A 16,936-nucleotide genomic window follows, 5' to 3' on the forward strand; every position below is an offset into this window, starting at 1 on the left:
TGTACATATAAATATAGTGTTGTTTACACCATTTTTTTTTTTTTACTTAAAAAAAAACAGCCATTTGGCAATTTTTGTTAATATTATTTTTTTTTTCCATATTTGTTAATAATTTTTCATTAATATTAACAAAATGGTATTTTTTTATTTTGAAATATATTTGAAAATATGTAAATAAATATATATATAGAAATTGGTAAAACGATTTTTTTAACATAAATTCAAGTTATATATAAAATTAAAATTACTTATTAAAATATAAATCCCAAAATTAGGCGTAACATTTTTTCTTTTATTCGGATTTGAAAAAATATATTTGTGTGTATTATTGTTTTAACCATTTCGTTTAATATTCGATATAGAAAAATATTATATACATCACGAAGGTACTTTGTTGTTTCATTTTGTTCGCCTATTTATCCGTTGTTTTATTCGTTTATTTATTTTAAACTATAAAAATTAAATTTTTGTCAAATTTGTTTTGAAAAATAATATATATTGTAATTTCCGAAAATTTACCTGCTTTATTTTTTTTGTTTTTTTTAAATTGAAGAAGTCATGTTGTAATGTGCACACATGCATAAATAGAAAAATTTAACTTTTAGAATTAGCTATATTATATGAAAATTTAACAATTAATATATATATATGTGTGAATTTTTTTTATATACAAGAAATTATCTTCAAAACCGATCGAAATTAGTCATTTTCTAAAATAATTTATTATATTTGTATACATAGATTTATTCTTCCAAGTTTTGTGAAATTACTTATAAAATTTAATTTTTATGTGTAATATTGAAGTAGTTAAAATAAAAAAAAATTAATAAAATAATAAACGGTTTTAATTATAACAAGATGTGTTCTACACCCAATAAATTAACCTGTTGCTCTGGCGACAACGTTTTTGATCCCACCCCAAATGAAAATGATCAATTCCCACAAGTGGTAAATAAACACTTACCATCAAAAGTTTTAGAGCCAATTGTTCAAAATAAAATTATTGAAGTTCCTAAAGAGGTATATTTAGAAAAAATAGTAGAAGTTCCTCAAATAAAAACTGTTGAAAGAATAGTAGAAGAAATAAGACCAGTTGTTAAGTACAAAAATATTTATAAAACTAAAACAGTATATGTTGAAAAAATTAAAAATGTTGATAAAATAATTTATGAAGAAAAAATTATTGAAGTTCCCCAAATTAAAACTGTTGAAAAGGTTGTCGAAGTACCAGTATATGTAGACAGAGAACGAATTATTCATGTACCAAAATATATGGTTGTTGAGAAAGTTATACCTGTATTAAAAACAACAAAAAAAGAAATCATTAAAGAAATCCCTGAAATAAATTGCCCAGACATTGATATAACAGAAGAAGTAGAAACAGAAGAAGAACAAAAAGTTGACGAATTAAAAGAAAATGAAACCGTAAGTGTTTCCAATGATAATGATGCTGATATATTAAATAATTTACATTTCGAAAACATGAACTCACAAATAATGATGAATATGGGATCTACCGAAGATACAACTGTTGATACTATACGTGAAGACAACTATTGTGCAACAGTAAGTTGTAAATTTATACCACCCTTTGGCGATTTCCCAAAAATGCATGGATCAATGTGCAAAGGATTCCCAGAACGAGAAAAACGTTTTTCAAATATGAATATATACGCAACAAAAGATAATTCTCTTCCTAAAATAAGAATTTCAAAAACTCCAAATGTAGTTCAAAGAGGTTTTTATTGTAACTAGATTTAAGAAGCTATTCATGGTGTTATATATACATTTAATTTTTGCGGTTAATGTGGTCAAAATTTTGATTTATATAAAGATATATTTGCATTGGTTTTCATTCTTTGTTGTTATTTGATTTTTTCTTATTCCGTTTTAAATAAGACATGCAATTTTTTTTTCCGGGGCTGTCTAATAGCTATGGCAACATGACATTTTAAAAATATGTGAATAATAATTAATTAATAATATATAGATTATAAAAATTAAAACTAAAATACAAACTCCGAAGAACTTTAAACCGTATCTTATATTTTTTAATGAGGCCATATTTTTATCTGATTTTATAACATACCTATATGCAATATTTTTTTTGTTTCAAAACCATATATAATGTATTAAGATGGTGGTGTTAATTTTTTGATATATAGATATTATGGATAGTATTTATAATTAATATTCGTATTTTTTTTTATGTGTTTTTTAAAATATATTATTTTTATACTTTAATAATAATATGCATTATATATGTACATATTTTTTCGATTAAAGTTTTGTTTTCGTTTTTTTTTTATTTTTATGTTCTGTTATAATTTCAGCTTTTTTTAAAAAACGTTTACAATACTATCGAAAATTATTATATTGTCAACACACATATATCTATATTTATTTTGTGTATGTGTTCGATCTTTTCACATTTTTGTAAGAATAATTGTAATATTTAAAACAATGTATTACTAAATAAATTTTGGCTAGTTTTGATATGTTTTCACTCCTTTGTTAGGTATTAAGATAGGGTCATAATTTATGTATTTTTTAAATAATGTATTACGGGGATAATTTATTTATACACTAAATTCTGTGTGCAACATTATTATTGCTACTTGATTTTGCTACCTATATAGTTTATTAGGTATGTGTGCGCTTATTTTTTTTATATAAATTTTTAACATTTTTTAGCTCAACTCTTGTGGAATTATAAAATAGTATACAAGGCTGTCTATTAATAAGTCATTTGAGAATGGCGTAATATACGTCTGCTTTTTCAGCATTTTTTTGGAATTTTCGAATATTTTTTGATTTTCTGCGCTAAATGAAATAAAAAAATAAACTTTTATTAAAAAATGTCTAAACCCAAGAAAATAGGGGCTTATGATGTCGTAAAAACAATTGGACGGGGATCATTTGGAATTGTTACAGCAGTTAAAAATGAACGAGGGGAAATGTATGTTTATAAAATAAGTATGACATTATTTTTTATTAGCTATGATAAAATTATAAATAAAAATATCCTTTTAATTTATACCATATTATGGGCAATTTATTTTAAAAAATGTATATAACAATTCGTATTTTTTTTTTGAAGATTTGTTGTTAAGCAGCTAGACATATCGTGCATGAATCATAAGGAAAAGATGAATGTGATAAGCGAGTTAAAGGTATCGCTAATCTTGCTATATTTTTACTTACTTACTTATAATTGACTAGATCAAGCCTACACATTTGGGAATATAGATAGTGTTTTTCATTTTCTGTATATACTATATAGTGTGCATACACATACTGATTCTATATTTTTCTTTTTGCATACATACCAATGGGGAAACAAAAAGGCTCTGATTGAAGTATCAGCACACCCATTTATTGTCAAATATAAAGAGGCATTTATTGAAGACGGGACTTTATGTGTCGCTATGGATTATTGTTCAAGTAAAAATAGTTCATAAGAAATTTTCTTTTTTTCCATTTTTTTCAATTGCATAACTATTTTTTCATTTCTCATGTATGTATTGAAGAGGGAGACTTGAAAAAATATATAAAAAGGGCAAAAGAAATGAAGGCAATTATTCCAGAAAATAAAATTAGAAGATGGTTACTACAGATAATTACAGCAATAAAATTTATACACGAAAAAAAGCTTATCCATCGAGGTATTTTTAAAATGTTTTATTAATAAAAATGCTACTTTATTGCATTTTTTAAGTAGTATGGTCATACCTTACGATTTATGCCTTTGCATTTTCCATCCATTTTTATATACCCATAATATATATGCTATATATGATTTTTACTTTTTTAAGATTTAAAATGTAATAATATATTTTTAGATGAAAATGAAAAAGCCAAGATCGGGGATTTTGGGTTAGCAAAGCTTTTGGAAAAAACGGATCAAACAAACACACTATGTGGGACTGTTGGTTATATGGCCCCCGAAGTTTGCAAAGTAAATTTTAAATTAATATTTTTACAAGCATTTATACATAAAATGTATTTATGCATAAAAATGTATTTATGCATATGCTTTGCGTCATCACTAATGTAGACACATTTTATGTTGGAATTTACATTTTCTTTTTAAAGAATATGCCATATAGCTATTCGGCAGATATATGGTCTATAGGGGTAATCCTATATGAACTCATTTCATTAAGGCATCCATTTAAATCGAAAAATGGAAACATGCTTTCAATTGTTCAGAAGGTTTGCGAAGAGCAGGTATAGCAAAAAATTTTGAAAAAAATGAAGATACATTTACAAATTAGAACAAAAAAAAAATAAAAATGTATGCTTAATTTATAGCCTGATCCACTTCCAAATAATTATTCCAAGGATTTGCGAAATTTGTGCTACTGGATGATGGCCAAACGTTCTGAGAAAAGACCAACAGTCTATGATATTATTGGGACTGAATATTTTCAGGATGAAGTAAATTTATTGAAAAATGAAATTATCCAAGGGAAAGAAAAGTAAATAATGTTTTTGATAAAAATAATGATTAGACAAATTTTTTTTATAAGGTCTATATATAATCATTTAAAAGAGTGTATAGAATTTATGAGATATTCTTCTTTTTGTGATAAATTTAAACTATTCCATTTATAGAAAGGAATATAAATATTAATAAAACCTAAATTTGATGTGATAAATTTTTTAAATTGTGTATTATAATTTTCTTTCAAATAATAATGTAAATTATTTGTAGTTATATTGTCTTGATTAATTTGTAAATTATAATGTGTCCGTCCATTAAATTCAATTGCAAACAATTTATAATCATCTATATTATTTTTTTTCAAAATTAATAATATATCAATTAAAATATTTTGTTTGGTTATATATTCATATATTATTGAGTGTTCATTAAATTTTTTTTTTAAAATATTATATATACTATATTGATTATAAAAAAAATTGTTATTTTTCGTATTAACAACTTTGGCCATATTAATTTGATAAAAATTTAATAAAAAATTTATTTCTTTTGATAAATAAGTAACATCATTTGATATTCTATTGGAGTAAGTATAATAGACATTTTTGGTATTAAAATCTATTTTAACAATTTCGATTATTTCTTTTTGATCATCTCTTAAATGCTTAATAAAATTATTTATCACTATATCCCATCCCAATAATGTGTAATAATTTTTGTGTAACAAAGGTGTATATATTTTTGGTATATCATCATTATAATTTTGGTGAACATTATAAGATATGTCAAAAGTAGTAGGCATTGTTTTATATTTTTTTAAAAGGCTTATATACAAATTAATAAGAGACAAATCAAATAAACCAATAATAGACGAAAAAAAAAAGAGATTAAAAATGTCTTGTGGATTTTTGTTGATAATATATTCTCTACAATATTTATATACATATATAATATCATCATTTCTTTCTAATAATGTTAATAATTTTAAACAGTTAAAAAATGTGTTTCCTTTGTATATATCATTTGTATTTGCATTTTTTTTTAAATTTTCAACAAAATTTTCCACAATACCTTTGTGAACAATTTTGGAGTAATACATGATATTAACAACTTTAAACAGGGAGCTAATATGAAGGTTTTTATTGTCTGTTTCATTTTTGATTTGTTTCATAAAATAATTCAAAAAATTTAGTATAGCGTTCTCAATTATTATACCATTTTTTGTTTGGTTGTACAAAAAATTTAAAACTTGTTCATAATATTCATAACTAATAGAATAAAAATTAATATTTTTAAATATGTTGATAGTTAGATTTATTTTGTTAATAAATATTTGATGGTACTTTAATTTATATAGTTCTTCATAATGGTAGCTAAAATTAAATTTGTCTTTTTCGTTTATTATTATGCTGCTGTTATTTTGGCTTTTTAAAATTTTTGCATTTTCCATATAATTTTGGCTAGTTGAATATAAATATAAAAAGTTTAATTTTGGGCAAATACTAGTATCTTTTTTGCTTTTTCGATTTTTATGTAATTTAAAAAAAAAGTTAAAAAAGCGTTCACAACTTTTTAGTATCAACAAATATTTCTTTATGTCATATAGAGAGAGATATTTGGACAACGAGGAGATACATGTATTAAAAACGAATAAATAAGACGTGTGCAATTCTCGAATATTATATTCTATAGATAAATTATTTTCCAAAACATAATTTGGAAAGATCATCGATCCATTTTGAATATTATTTTCGCAATTTTCTATGTCCTTTTTTTTTAAATATAATTTATCGCTTATTATTTCTAGGTTACTTATTTTTTCATAAATAGATAGCCATTTATTTTCATCAATTTTAATATTTTTCAAAAAATAGGATATTCTGACTAAATTTATATGAACATTTTTAATACTTGGCTTGTCATCATGTATAGCATTAAAATGAAATAAATTACAATTATTAATTCGGTCTTCTTGTATACATTTTTGAAAATATAAAACTAAGCTTTCTACTTTTTGTTTTTCAATTTGTATTACATTTTTTGTGGAATAACCTTTTTCCCGTTTAATAATGTTAAAGATCCTATGTGTCCAGATCTTTGGTTTTATCATACTGAACTTTTTTTGTGCATATGCCCACAACTTTCTTATGAATTCAAAATTAATACAAAAAATTAAAATTGGATAAATCAAATAAATTTATGAACGTTCATAATAAAATGCAAACATTTTTTTTTTTGTTCATATTTTTTTGTAGCTAGCTAAATTTATTATGTAAATAATGATCTGTATATATTGGCATTCCTCCTTTATTTTCATAAAACATAATGAGAGTTATTTTGTCATTTTTCTCTTTTTTATAATTTTTAATTATTATATTTTCGAATTTGTCATTTTTGGAAAATCTACACATTTTTTCAAATTTTCTACAATATCATGATGTTTCTTTATTTTCTCCTTTGGTAGTTTTTTATGAATAATAGAAAGGTTCCCCTCTCAGATTGTTCCATTATATTTTTCTTCAATTTTTTATGATATTTTCCTTTATTTTGCTTACTTTCTTAAAAATACAATTTTATAGGGTATATTCAAATTTATTTAAAAAAATAATTTACATACGCATATGCCCATTGAACGGTTTTTCTCCTTCCATAGTCAAATCTAAGGTATGCCCATAATATATATCATACTTTTATTTACCATGTATATATATTATTTTTTTTTACAATTTTTTAAGCATATATAAGGATATGGCAAATTCTATATTTAATATTTGTATGTGATTATATATTAACTTTATAAAATTTCTGAAAAAATGAAGAATATATAGAATAAAAGAATTTGTTTTATTTTTATTGGCACGTATTTTAAGACTGAAGATGAGATGTGCTTTTTTTCTTTTTTTCTTTCTTTTAATATTTCTAAATTATAAAGTAAGAACGGGAAAATGCAGTGAGCTAGCCAATGTTTCTAATCCGGCAAACACCTTTTTTTTATCCTTAAATAAAATAAAAATAACAGCATTAGATATATTAAGTGATTATAAGAAAGAACGGAATATTATTACAAAGGTGTTTGAAAAAAACCAACATGAAAATGATTACATTTTTATCAATGAAAAAATAAACTCCTATAATTCGATAAATATAACCTGCACATTTAAAGCGAAAAAAAAAATCGACAAGACAAACTTTGTAGTACTTTTAGTAAAACATTTTGAAGGAGATATAGATCATTCAAAAAAAGATGAAACATTTATATTTACAAACACATATGAAAATGATTTAATCATTTCAAATTTATCACTTTTATTAGTTAACTTAACAGCAATGAGTGGGTATTATAAATTTGATGTTTTTATAACAGACGGACAAGGTAATTTAATGTTTTTTAAGCTTGTCAAAATATTTTTGTATTTTCATAATAATATACCAATAATACAATATCCAATAAAAAGGCAGACAATAAAAAGAGAGAAAATAAATAAAGGAGGTGTAAGCATAATTATAGAGCATATTTGTAAAAACAAATTAATGATAAATAATAGTTCATTAAATGTGTTTAACAAATTGGTTGTTCATAATTTTAAGGAGTATTATCCACAACCTTTAATTTCCGAGAGACAATATTTTACACACAATTATGTTAATAAGAGAAGTTCGGAAAATGGGGTTATATCTATTATACATACTATTTTAATAGTTGCTTTTTTTATTATATATATTTATTTTATTATTTTTTATATGAAATATAATATTAAAATTATCAATATAAGTTATATTAATTATGCATTTGTGTTTTCATTTATATGCATTATTTTTTTGTTTATACTTTATGATTTGTATTTTAATGTTCTCGAAATTTATCGTATATTTATTTTATTTTTTTCATTTTTTTTGTTTCTTTTTTTTAAAACATTAACAAATTTGGAAAAATACAGAAAGATAGATTGATTCTGAAAAATGTTTTGCATCATATATCTTTCGTTATGTAGAAGAAATTGATAAGGAAGCTTATCAAAATGGATACTCCTCTATTTTTTGCAATATGCAATATTCCTTTTTTTATTAAAGGCAAATAAGATAACAATGAAGCTATCTTAAAATGAATGCTTAATAAACTGTTTATATCCATATATTTATGTGTATTGTTTGTGTTAATTGGATTGCATATTATATATGCGTGTGTATATGCACTTATACGTACATACAGCGGGAATAAAATAATCGAGTTAGGAGAATGTAAAAATAAAAAACTTCATACAAGATAAAATAAACTTGAATTAAACAAATAAAAGAATGCAAAAGGGAAAGGTGGATATACTACATCAAGTATGTGCCTTAATATAAGGCAATGCTTGCATTAACCATCGTCATATACATATATATAAAAATTATAAAACGATATATAACACGAATTAGGCTATCTTTCCATTTCGATGAGCAAATGTGTATGCATGTATACTAAAAAGAAAATAATTAATTTATAATACCTACTGAAAAAAGGCTATATATTTACATATATGCGAACAAAAAACCTTTAAAAAAAATAAACACAAATGTATAAAGGTAAAAAAAAATAAATAAAGCAAAATGAAAAACCTATCATTGCTCTATTTTTAATACTTGGAAATATTTTATATGATTAACAAAATGACTTCATAATATACAGTTTTATAAATGTCTTTATTTCTCTTCCCTCATATGGATTGTGTATGATAGATTTATTTCAGGCCTTGCTTTATTATTTGATTTTTCTATTTCTTTTCTTCTTCCTTTTTGTCAAAAAAAAAATGATTGATCTGGCCCAGGCTTAACTGATTATAGCTATGGTTGTAAATGTGAACATAATTTTCCTTCAAAATAATCTAGCTATGCATATTTATTATATGGTGATATAACATGAAAATGGTAATTCTCGAAAAACGCAAATGGACACAACTTATAACAAACTACATAGTTGTGTTATATTAACAAAAAATAAAATGACAAGATAAAAAAAAATATATTTTTAGTAGCCAAATATAATATGTACTTCAACAGCTAGCTTAAAAAATATCAATATTTTGATTATCGTTTTCATGATATTTTACGGGACTATTTTGTTCTGAATGTGACAACCTGTTATTTAATTTTATTTTTTCATTTAAACCATTATTTATATGTCGTTGTGGTGTTCTATTTAAATAAAAATTGTCTATGCTTTCAGGATTTATATCATTCATAAATGAATAATTACTATGATCATTTGTATTGTAATTGTTATGATTTGAATTTGATGATTTTTTTTTAGTATGTGTATTATGTTTTGAATTAGCAAAAAGTCGAGCAATGCATTTTTTTGCAGCCTGAACTTTTGCATTTCTTAATTCCTTTTCTGAAAGTGAACTATGATTACTAAAATTTTTATTTCCACCATATTTTTGCAAATTTATTTTTTCATTACTATTTAGACTTTCTATTGTATTACTATAACTTTTTACATTCATATTTTTATTGTTAAGACTGTTATTATATTCATAAGGATAGCCATAATTATAATTGGGATTGTTTAACTCTAAATTGCTACTACTAATGCTTTTATTATTTGAATAGTTTGTATAGCCATTTTTATTTTTTATATTTGTATTTTGGCTATTTGGAGCACTTGGATTTTTTTCATGACCTACCTCAAAACTCTCACTATTCATATTTGAAAAATCATTAAACGAATAAGAGGTTCGAAAGTTGGCATTATTATTGTTATTACTTTTTTTTTTATTGTCTATTCCTATTCCATTATAATCTAAATTATCAAAGGAATATATATTGTTGTTTGGTTGAGCTTTATGAATCATATCCTTATTAAAATCTATAAAGTCATCATTTTTTTTTGCATAATCATTATTATTTTTATTTTCTATTGGGGTCCCCGATTTATAGTTGTCCATAATTCGTAGGGAATGAAACATGTCACTAGACCCAGCGTTATACTTCTTTTTTACACTGAGAATGGGGAATAGAAAAATAGAAAAATCATATGAATGCGTTTATTTATTCAATCACAATTGCAATACTGACCATACAGAATGTTAACTATGATAGTGTATATAATAACATGCCAATGAATTAAGATTATTCTTTTTTTTATAAACTTACGAATTCAATTCATTTTTTAAATTTGATAGTTCATTTATTCGGGGCTTAAGAGCATCATTCCCTTTGCTAAAAATAAAGAAATAAATAAAAAAAATTATCAATCATGTGCATATAGCAAATGATGGGTCAATAAAAATAGTATACTTTACTATGCCCAATATTGTTGTAATGCATATAACATTTGTTGAGTTTAAAAAAAATGCTTACCTCATTTCAGTATTTGGCTGTGCAGATACCATGATACTGTTTCTTGGATCAATACCTAAATACGTTGAATTATGAGTATAGAGTGTATTATTTAATTTCAAAAAATGTATATATATGATCAATCATATCAGCAGCTTTATATGCATAGTGAATAAATATTATCATTATTTTATGAATTTTTTTCATATACCTTCTATATAATATTGGCTTGGTTCTTTTCTATTAGAAGGAGCATATAACTTTTTCTCATACTTATTTTTGATCCAATTTTGCAGAACCCTGAAAAAGGATATAATAATGGAATGTGCTTATGGGATGTTGCCTATGTGTTTCCAGCTAACCATTTTTATGTATTGTTCAGATTATATAAATGTTTTTTTCTTTTTTTATGCTTACTCAGAAGGATCTCCTTGCCTAGGCCTATATGCATCAGGAGGCAAATTGTGCAAGTAATATGCATTGGATAAGTCATTTCCGATAGCTTTTATGCACTGTAAAATAAAATGATAATATAGTAAATAATAGTGATGACAAATTTTAAGGCAATAAAATTTTCTATATAAATATATATCAAGAAAAGGATCTTACATTTATCCATTGTGGCATAATTTTATCCAAAGTTAATGATTTAATTTTAGAAATATGAACTCCTAAATTTCTATGTATTCCTGAGCATTCTATACAAATTATTATTCCCAAATTTATACTAACCCATCTTGGACATTTTGCTCCACAATCAGCGCATGTACTATTTCCTTTAATTTTAGTTAAATTTTCGATGTCTTTCTGATTTGAGCATTTATCCTTTGTATTGATACGCATGATTTCGATGTGTTATCTTTACATATGTATATTTGTAAATCTTAGGAATATTATTGGAATTATTTTGCCACCTCTGTATAGTGCTAAACTTTTATGAGATTCATATAAAGCTTGACTTCCATACACGAAAAAAAAATACGGTACGCATATAACGGAATATAGGCGTATATATTACAAATAAAAAATTAAACGTAACTGGTAGTGGTTAAAACATTTGATTTATGCTTTTTTAATTATGTTAAAAATGTTTGAATTTCTGAAATATATAGAATTAATTTATCACAAAACAGACATCGTTATAATGTGGAATGAATTATTATAAAAATACTTGATTTATAAATTTCAATATTTTTAGAATATACAATATGCTGCTTGCTTGTTGTTACTTGAATATTCTATTACTGTTTGTGACTTTTTATTTCCTTAAGTTTCAAAATATGTGTATACGTATAATATTAATGATCTTAATCTGTTTTAAATTGTAAATAAGATAATTATTCCCTTAAAAAGGTACTGAATATTTGTATACACATTATATACAAAGTGTGAATATATAATAATATGTTATATATTTATATGTACATAATATTATAGCTAATACATAATTACAGCAAATAAAAAGCTATTTTTTATTATTTTTTTTTTTTTTTTATGACTATACATAAATATATAGAATATCTTCATGTAATAAAATCTTTTTTTTCATTATCAAATTAAGTAATAAAAAAAATTAACATCGCTTTCACACTAGTTATGCTTTTTATTTATATTTGTATTTATATAGATATGTAATAATGTTTTTTTCCGTCTCTTGCATTAACTGTTCATAATTTTTTTTTTGTAAATTAGCTATAAATTGTAAAAAAAAAACATTTTAATTATATATATATATTTATATATATGAATAGGTATATAAAAAAAAACGAATAGTAATAAGCCTATATATGTAAGCATATAAACGGCTGGAATTTTTTTTTTATATTATTTCCGTACATAATAAATTTTTTTTTTTTTTTTTATGTATAATAGCTAAAAAATTTTCACTTTTAATATGAACGTTCATAATTTTATATATGGTATATTTTTCAAAAATTTTATAAATGTTTTAAAAATGTTAGCAAATGCATTCTGCATGTAAATTATATGACTAAAATGTATGTAATGAACAAATGATACAAAAATGCAGTAAATGAAATATAGTTAAGGTACGAAAAAAAAACATATTTATCCATATGCTATATAATAGAAAAACAGTGGATAAAATATTTATATACACAATTATGTGTTGGGTCACATAACAAAGAAAATAAAGAGAATATTTAAAAATGGTACTACATAATTGCATAAGCAATATTTTTTTCGTTCTATGTTTTCATAGTTCTAAGGATGAATTAAAAATAGGTGAAAATAATAGCGCATAGCCGCGAAATTTATTACATTGGTATATAGGTGTGGGAAAATTGAGCATATATGTAGGGGCTTAACTGGGTAGTAGCTAATCAATTATCAGCATATTTAAATGAAATGCATTTTTAATTCTATTGTTATTTTGGTTTATTATCATTTGCCAATGATCTTTCACGTTAGCAATAAATTGCATATGCCCTGAAAAGATATAATGGCTTAATTTACAAATCACGAAAAAAGGATTTTTTTTTTTTTTTGGTTGAGTTAGATATATGAGAATCTTTTACTTTTATCTGATAAAAATCAATAGAATAATCATGGGATATACTTGCTAATAAGTTTTTTTTATTATTAATCGTTAGTTTTTCAATGGAGTCCCCTGCATTGTTTTTTGCAATTACATCACCAAGTTTGTTTGGGTTAAAATGAGCAGTTTGTATTAAACCGTCTGATGTACCGAATAAAATTGCATTGTCATTTATTTTAACAAAAGTATTTATCATGTTTTTATTTGCTTTTATTTTTGATTCTACACACCCCCATGGGCTTCTTGAAAAAACAATTATATTTCCCCCCATCGTTGTACTTACAATTTTTGAATTATGGGAAATAAAATTGCAACATAAAAACTCATCTTTATATTCTTGTGATATGGTATTCGAATGAATTCTTTTTTTATTTAAAATGTCAAACAATCCTAAATATCCACCAGAGGCAACACTAACTGAATTTTCTTCTCTATCTAATACCATACATGATATGGTATCATCAAATTCTTTTATTTTATGGATAGGCTTATTTGATTTATCTCTAATATCCCAATGCTTTATAATACCTGATTCGTCTGCTGTTAAAAATGTGTTTAATCCTGTATATAAAATTGAGGATATAGGATGTTTATGGCATTTATTTGTCCATAAGATATCCCCAGTAATATCAAACACAGAACATTTACTGTCTGAAAATGCTGCCAAAATATTTTTCCCGTTATTTGAAAAGGATACTAATCTAACTGAATTTTCATTATTATCTATATTCCATTTTTTTTGAAACTTTTTTTTTTCTTCTTTTAATTTATATAATAATAAATTTCCATCTAATAAGCCAGTACATATAAAATCTAATTTTGGGTGAAAATCAACGTCAAAAACTAGACTTTTACATTTTATCGATGTATATATATCATTCATTTTTTCTCAGTTATTTTAATACATATTAATCTTTATTTTTTTTTCATTTTTAGCATATCTGTTTTGTCCATATAATGTGGATTTATTTTGTATGCCTGCTATGCATATTCGCATGCTTCGTGTGAATTTGTTAATATGGCTAGTCAGAGACAATACTAAATTTGCTGTACAAATGGTATATTGTTTGTTAAGTAAAAAAATGGAAATGCAACAAATTTGGGGGGATACTTAAAAAAAAACAAAAAAACTTTATAATAAATATGTAAGAAATAAAAAATGGGATGCGTAAAAGTATTGAAAAGTAAATTTATATAAAGCTATGAAAATTAAGAAAAAATGCAAAAAAAAATTCGAAAAAGATAGTAAAAGGTAGTAAATTTATATATGCATATAAAAATACAAAAATAAAGAGACACTGAATCGTGGTATAAAAGTTTTAAAAAAATAATAAATTTTTTTTATCGCATAATTCCCGGTATAAGCAAAGTGTTGTATTCCGTTTCCCATTTTAGGAAAAATATATTCTCTTACAAAAAGGTAAAGAAAAATATTTTATTCTTATATATTTACGCACAATATGAAATGAAAATGATAAAATGTTTTTTTAGCAAAATGAATAAAATATTGTAAAAAATTATATTATATACTTATTAATATATGAAAAAAAATTATATATCCATATATGTGTGACATATTTTACGTAAGGAAATTAGATATATGTATGGATATATTTTCCGGCCAAAATAAAATATAAAATATTTATGGGTAAAATGGATATGCTTAATAATTATGGCATAAAAAATATTTATTAGCTTTGCATATACACACATTTTTTGTTCTTGGGCTGATAAGAAAGGGGGAAAGAGAGTCCCATTAAGTTATTCTAAACAGAGAGGAGCTTTAGCATAAGTACATCCATTTTTTATGGTCTGATTTATTAATTCATAACAAAGGTCATGATAAATAAGGGGAGTGTAAAAAATGGAAATGTCAGACTTGAATAATAAACAAGGTGGGAATATATGCAAGTATAGAAATAAACGTATAGTAAAGGAAATAGATGATATTCATGAGTTTATAAAAACGTATCCACATACAAATGAAGAATTAAATAATTATTTTATAAAAAAGGATAGACAAAATTCAGTATCACCATTTAAAAGGTTTATTTTTTATATATTAACACAAATAGCAAGTATATTAGCTGTATGTATAATAATATTTTGTGTAGGCTTTTTAATAGGGAATAATATATCATCAAAATCGTCTATAATAAATTCAATAAGTAATAGTTATTATTTATCAAATAATATAGGAGCAGTATTAATTATTGACAAACCCTCGAGTCAAAATACGGACTCATCAAATGATGTAAATAATGTTTTAACTTTAAATATGATGATCAATTTTAATTTTAATTATAATAATATATTTATGGGAACACTCATAAGTAAAGTCCTATTATATTACTATCCAGCAAATGCTATAAAGTTGAACCCAAATGAATATTGCTATAATGTATATAATTCAAATATTATAAATGATGGGATTAGAAAACATAAAACTGATTTTGGGAAAAATAGTGATGATTATATTTCTTTTTTACAAGATGAATCTTTAATTTTTTTAAATTATTCAATTAAAGAAAATAGAAATATAAAAATAACATATATAAATGATTTACTGTTTTCAAAATTGACATCCTATCCTATTGCTGGTTCCGATATTACTGTATCCCCAGGTATAATGCATGGAATAAGTTCGATTAATACACTAATAAGTGTTAATTATATTATTAAAGATACAAATATTCAAGATAATTTATTAAATGATTGTAAATTAGGAAGAATATATTTACGTCTAGATTTAGTAGACCCACGTATTAAAACAATGTTTTTTCGATTTACACCGCAAATTGGCACTTTCCTTCCATTCAAAATACCATGTGAAATAAAAAATGGAAAGACAGTAACCAACGAAAACAAAGAATTTCGGGACAACCTTATCAAGCAGCACAAAATGCAAAGGTCGGCTATTAAAAATATTAGCCTATTTATGAATTAGCTTTGGTATCTTTGTGCTTATTGTGGTAGCAAATTTATCTAGCCACACATAGTTCGTCCAAACAAAAAGTTATTTACATATTATTTTTTATTTTTTTTTTTTTACTGCCTCAACTATACTTTAATACCGCATATTGTTATCAATTTTTTCATTTTGTTTTTGTGATTTTTTACATTTTGATTGCATTTGAAATACTTGTGCATAGATAAAAGGGAAAAAGAAAAACCCTTAGATTAAAAAAAACAGTTAAATTAATATATTACTATGTTAGCTATATTTGATTTAGCTAGACAATAGCTAGCTAATTTGGTATGCACTAAATTTGTATTCCCATTTTTAAGCTGTATACTATTTCGTTTGGCATGTTCAATCGTGTGGTCTACTTAAATTTGGGTCCCTTTTAAAATTCGATTTAGGCGTATTTATTTTCGAACATTTTATGTATACCAAATTGTGCAAATAGTAAAAATATAATAATTTTAATTAGTATATGGCAACAAACTATGGGCATTTGCTATGCTTCTTTAATTGTTTATGGTACATAAAAGGGAAATAACACTGTTAGTCAGTCATATATCATGGGATAATATTCACATATTTCTTAACATTCCTATAGTATATATGTATAATTATATTTTAAAGTAAAAAAAATGTACAATAGCAT

The 16,936-nt window shown here is 23.7% G+C and overlaps 7 protein-coding genes across 7 annotated transcripts; 4 read left to right on the forward strand and 3 right to left on the reverse strand.

Moving 5' to 3' along the window:
* Positions 1 to 858: 858 nt before the first annotated feature.
* PCHAS_1241000 (inner membrane complex protein 1g, putative) lies at positions 859 to 1,755 on the forward strand (the record flags this gene model as incomplete). Its single annotated transcript, XM_732868.2, has 1 exon — positions 859 to 1,755. The coding sequence occupies one exon, from the start codon at positions 859 to 861 to the stop codon at positions 1,753 to 1,755; it is 897 nt and encodes a 298-aa protein (XP_737961.2).
* Positions 1,756 to 2,858: 1,103 nt separating this feature from the next.
* Positions 2,859 to 4,485, forward strand: PCHAS_1241100 (NIMA related kinase 2, putative; the record flags this gene model as incomplete). Its single annotated transcript, XM_016799009.1, has 7 exons — positions 2,859 to 2,959; positions 3,101 to 3,173; positions 3,348 to 3,444; positions 3,531 to 3,665; positions 3,816 to 3,958; positions 4,096 to 4,230; positions 4,315 to 4,485. The coding sequence occupies 7 exons, from the start codon at positions 2,859 to 2,861 to the stop codon at positions 4,483 to 4,485; spliced, it is 855 nt and encodes a 284-aa protein (XP_016654360.1).
* Positions 4,486 to 4,544: 59 nt separating this feature from the next.
* On the reverse strand, positions 4,545 to 6,557 carry PCHAS_1241200 (RAP protein, putative; the record flags this gene model as incomplete). Its single annotated transcript, XM_734933.2, has 1 exon — positions 4,545 to 6,557. The coding sequence occupies one exon, from the start codon at positions 6,555 to 6,557 to the stop codon at positions 4,545 to 4,547; it is 2,013 nt and encodes a 670-aa protein (XP_740026.2).
* A 767-nt stretch (positions 6,558 to 7,324) lies between these two features.
* Positions 7,325 to 8,398, forward strand: PCHAS_1241300 (conserved Plasmodium protein, unknown function; the record flags this gene model as incomplete). Its single annotated transcript, XM_728037.2, has 1 exon — positions 7,325 to 8,398. One exon carries the CDS (start codon positions 7,325 to 7,327, stop codon positions 8,396 to 8,398), a length of 1,074 nt encoding a protein of 357 aa, XP_733130.2.
* A 1,094-nt stretch (positions 8,399 to 9,492) lies between these two features.
* Positions 9,493 to 11,611, reverse strand: PCHAS_1241400 (ADP-ribosylation factor GTPase-activating protein, putative; the record flags this gene model as incomplete). Its single annotated transcript, XM_016799010.1, has 6 exons — positions 9,493 to 10,429; positions 10,583 to 10,648; positions 10,790 to 10,844; positions 10,980 to 11,068; positions 11,186 to 11,280; positions 11,378 to 11,611. The coding sequence occupies 6 exons, from the start codon at positions 11,609 to 11,611 to the stop codon at positions 9,493 to 9,495; spliced, it is 1,476 nt and encodes a 491-aa protein (XP_016654361.1).
* A 1,628-nt stretch (positions 11,612 to 13,239) lies between these two features.
* On the reverse strand, positions 13,240 to 14,208 carry PCHAS_1241500 (WD repeat-containing protein 55, putative; the record flags this gene model as incomplete). Its single annotated transcript, XM_739500.2, has 1 exon — positions 13,240 to 14,208. The coding sequence occupies one exon, from the start codon at positions 14,206 to 14,208 to the stop codon at positions 13,240 to 13,242; it is 969 nt and encodes a 322-aa protein (XP_744593.2).
* A 981-nt stretch (positions 14,209 to 15,189) lies between these two features.
* On the forward strand, positions 15,190 to 16,272 carry PCHAS_1241600 (conserved Plasmodium protein, unknown function; the record flags this gene model as incomplete). Its single annotated transcript, XM_739499.2, has 1 exon — positions 15,190 to 16,272. The coding sequence occupies one exon, from the start codon at positions 15,190 to 15,192 to the stop codon at positions 16,270 to 16,272; it is 1,083 nt and encodes a 360-aa protein (XP_744592.2).
* Positions 16,273 to 16,936: the final 664 nt, after the last annotated feature.

This window comes from Plasmodium chabaudi, assembly GCF_900002335.3.
Source record: "Plasmodium chabaudi chabaudi strain AS genome assembly, chromosome: 12".
Lineage (NCBI taxonomy): Eukaryota > Apicomplexa > Aconoidasida > Haemosporida > Plasmodiidae > Plasmodium > Plasmodium chabaudi.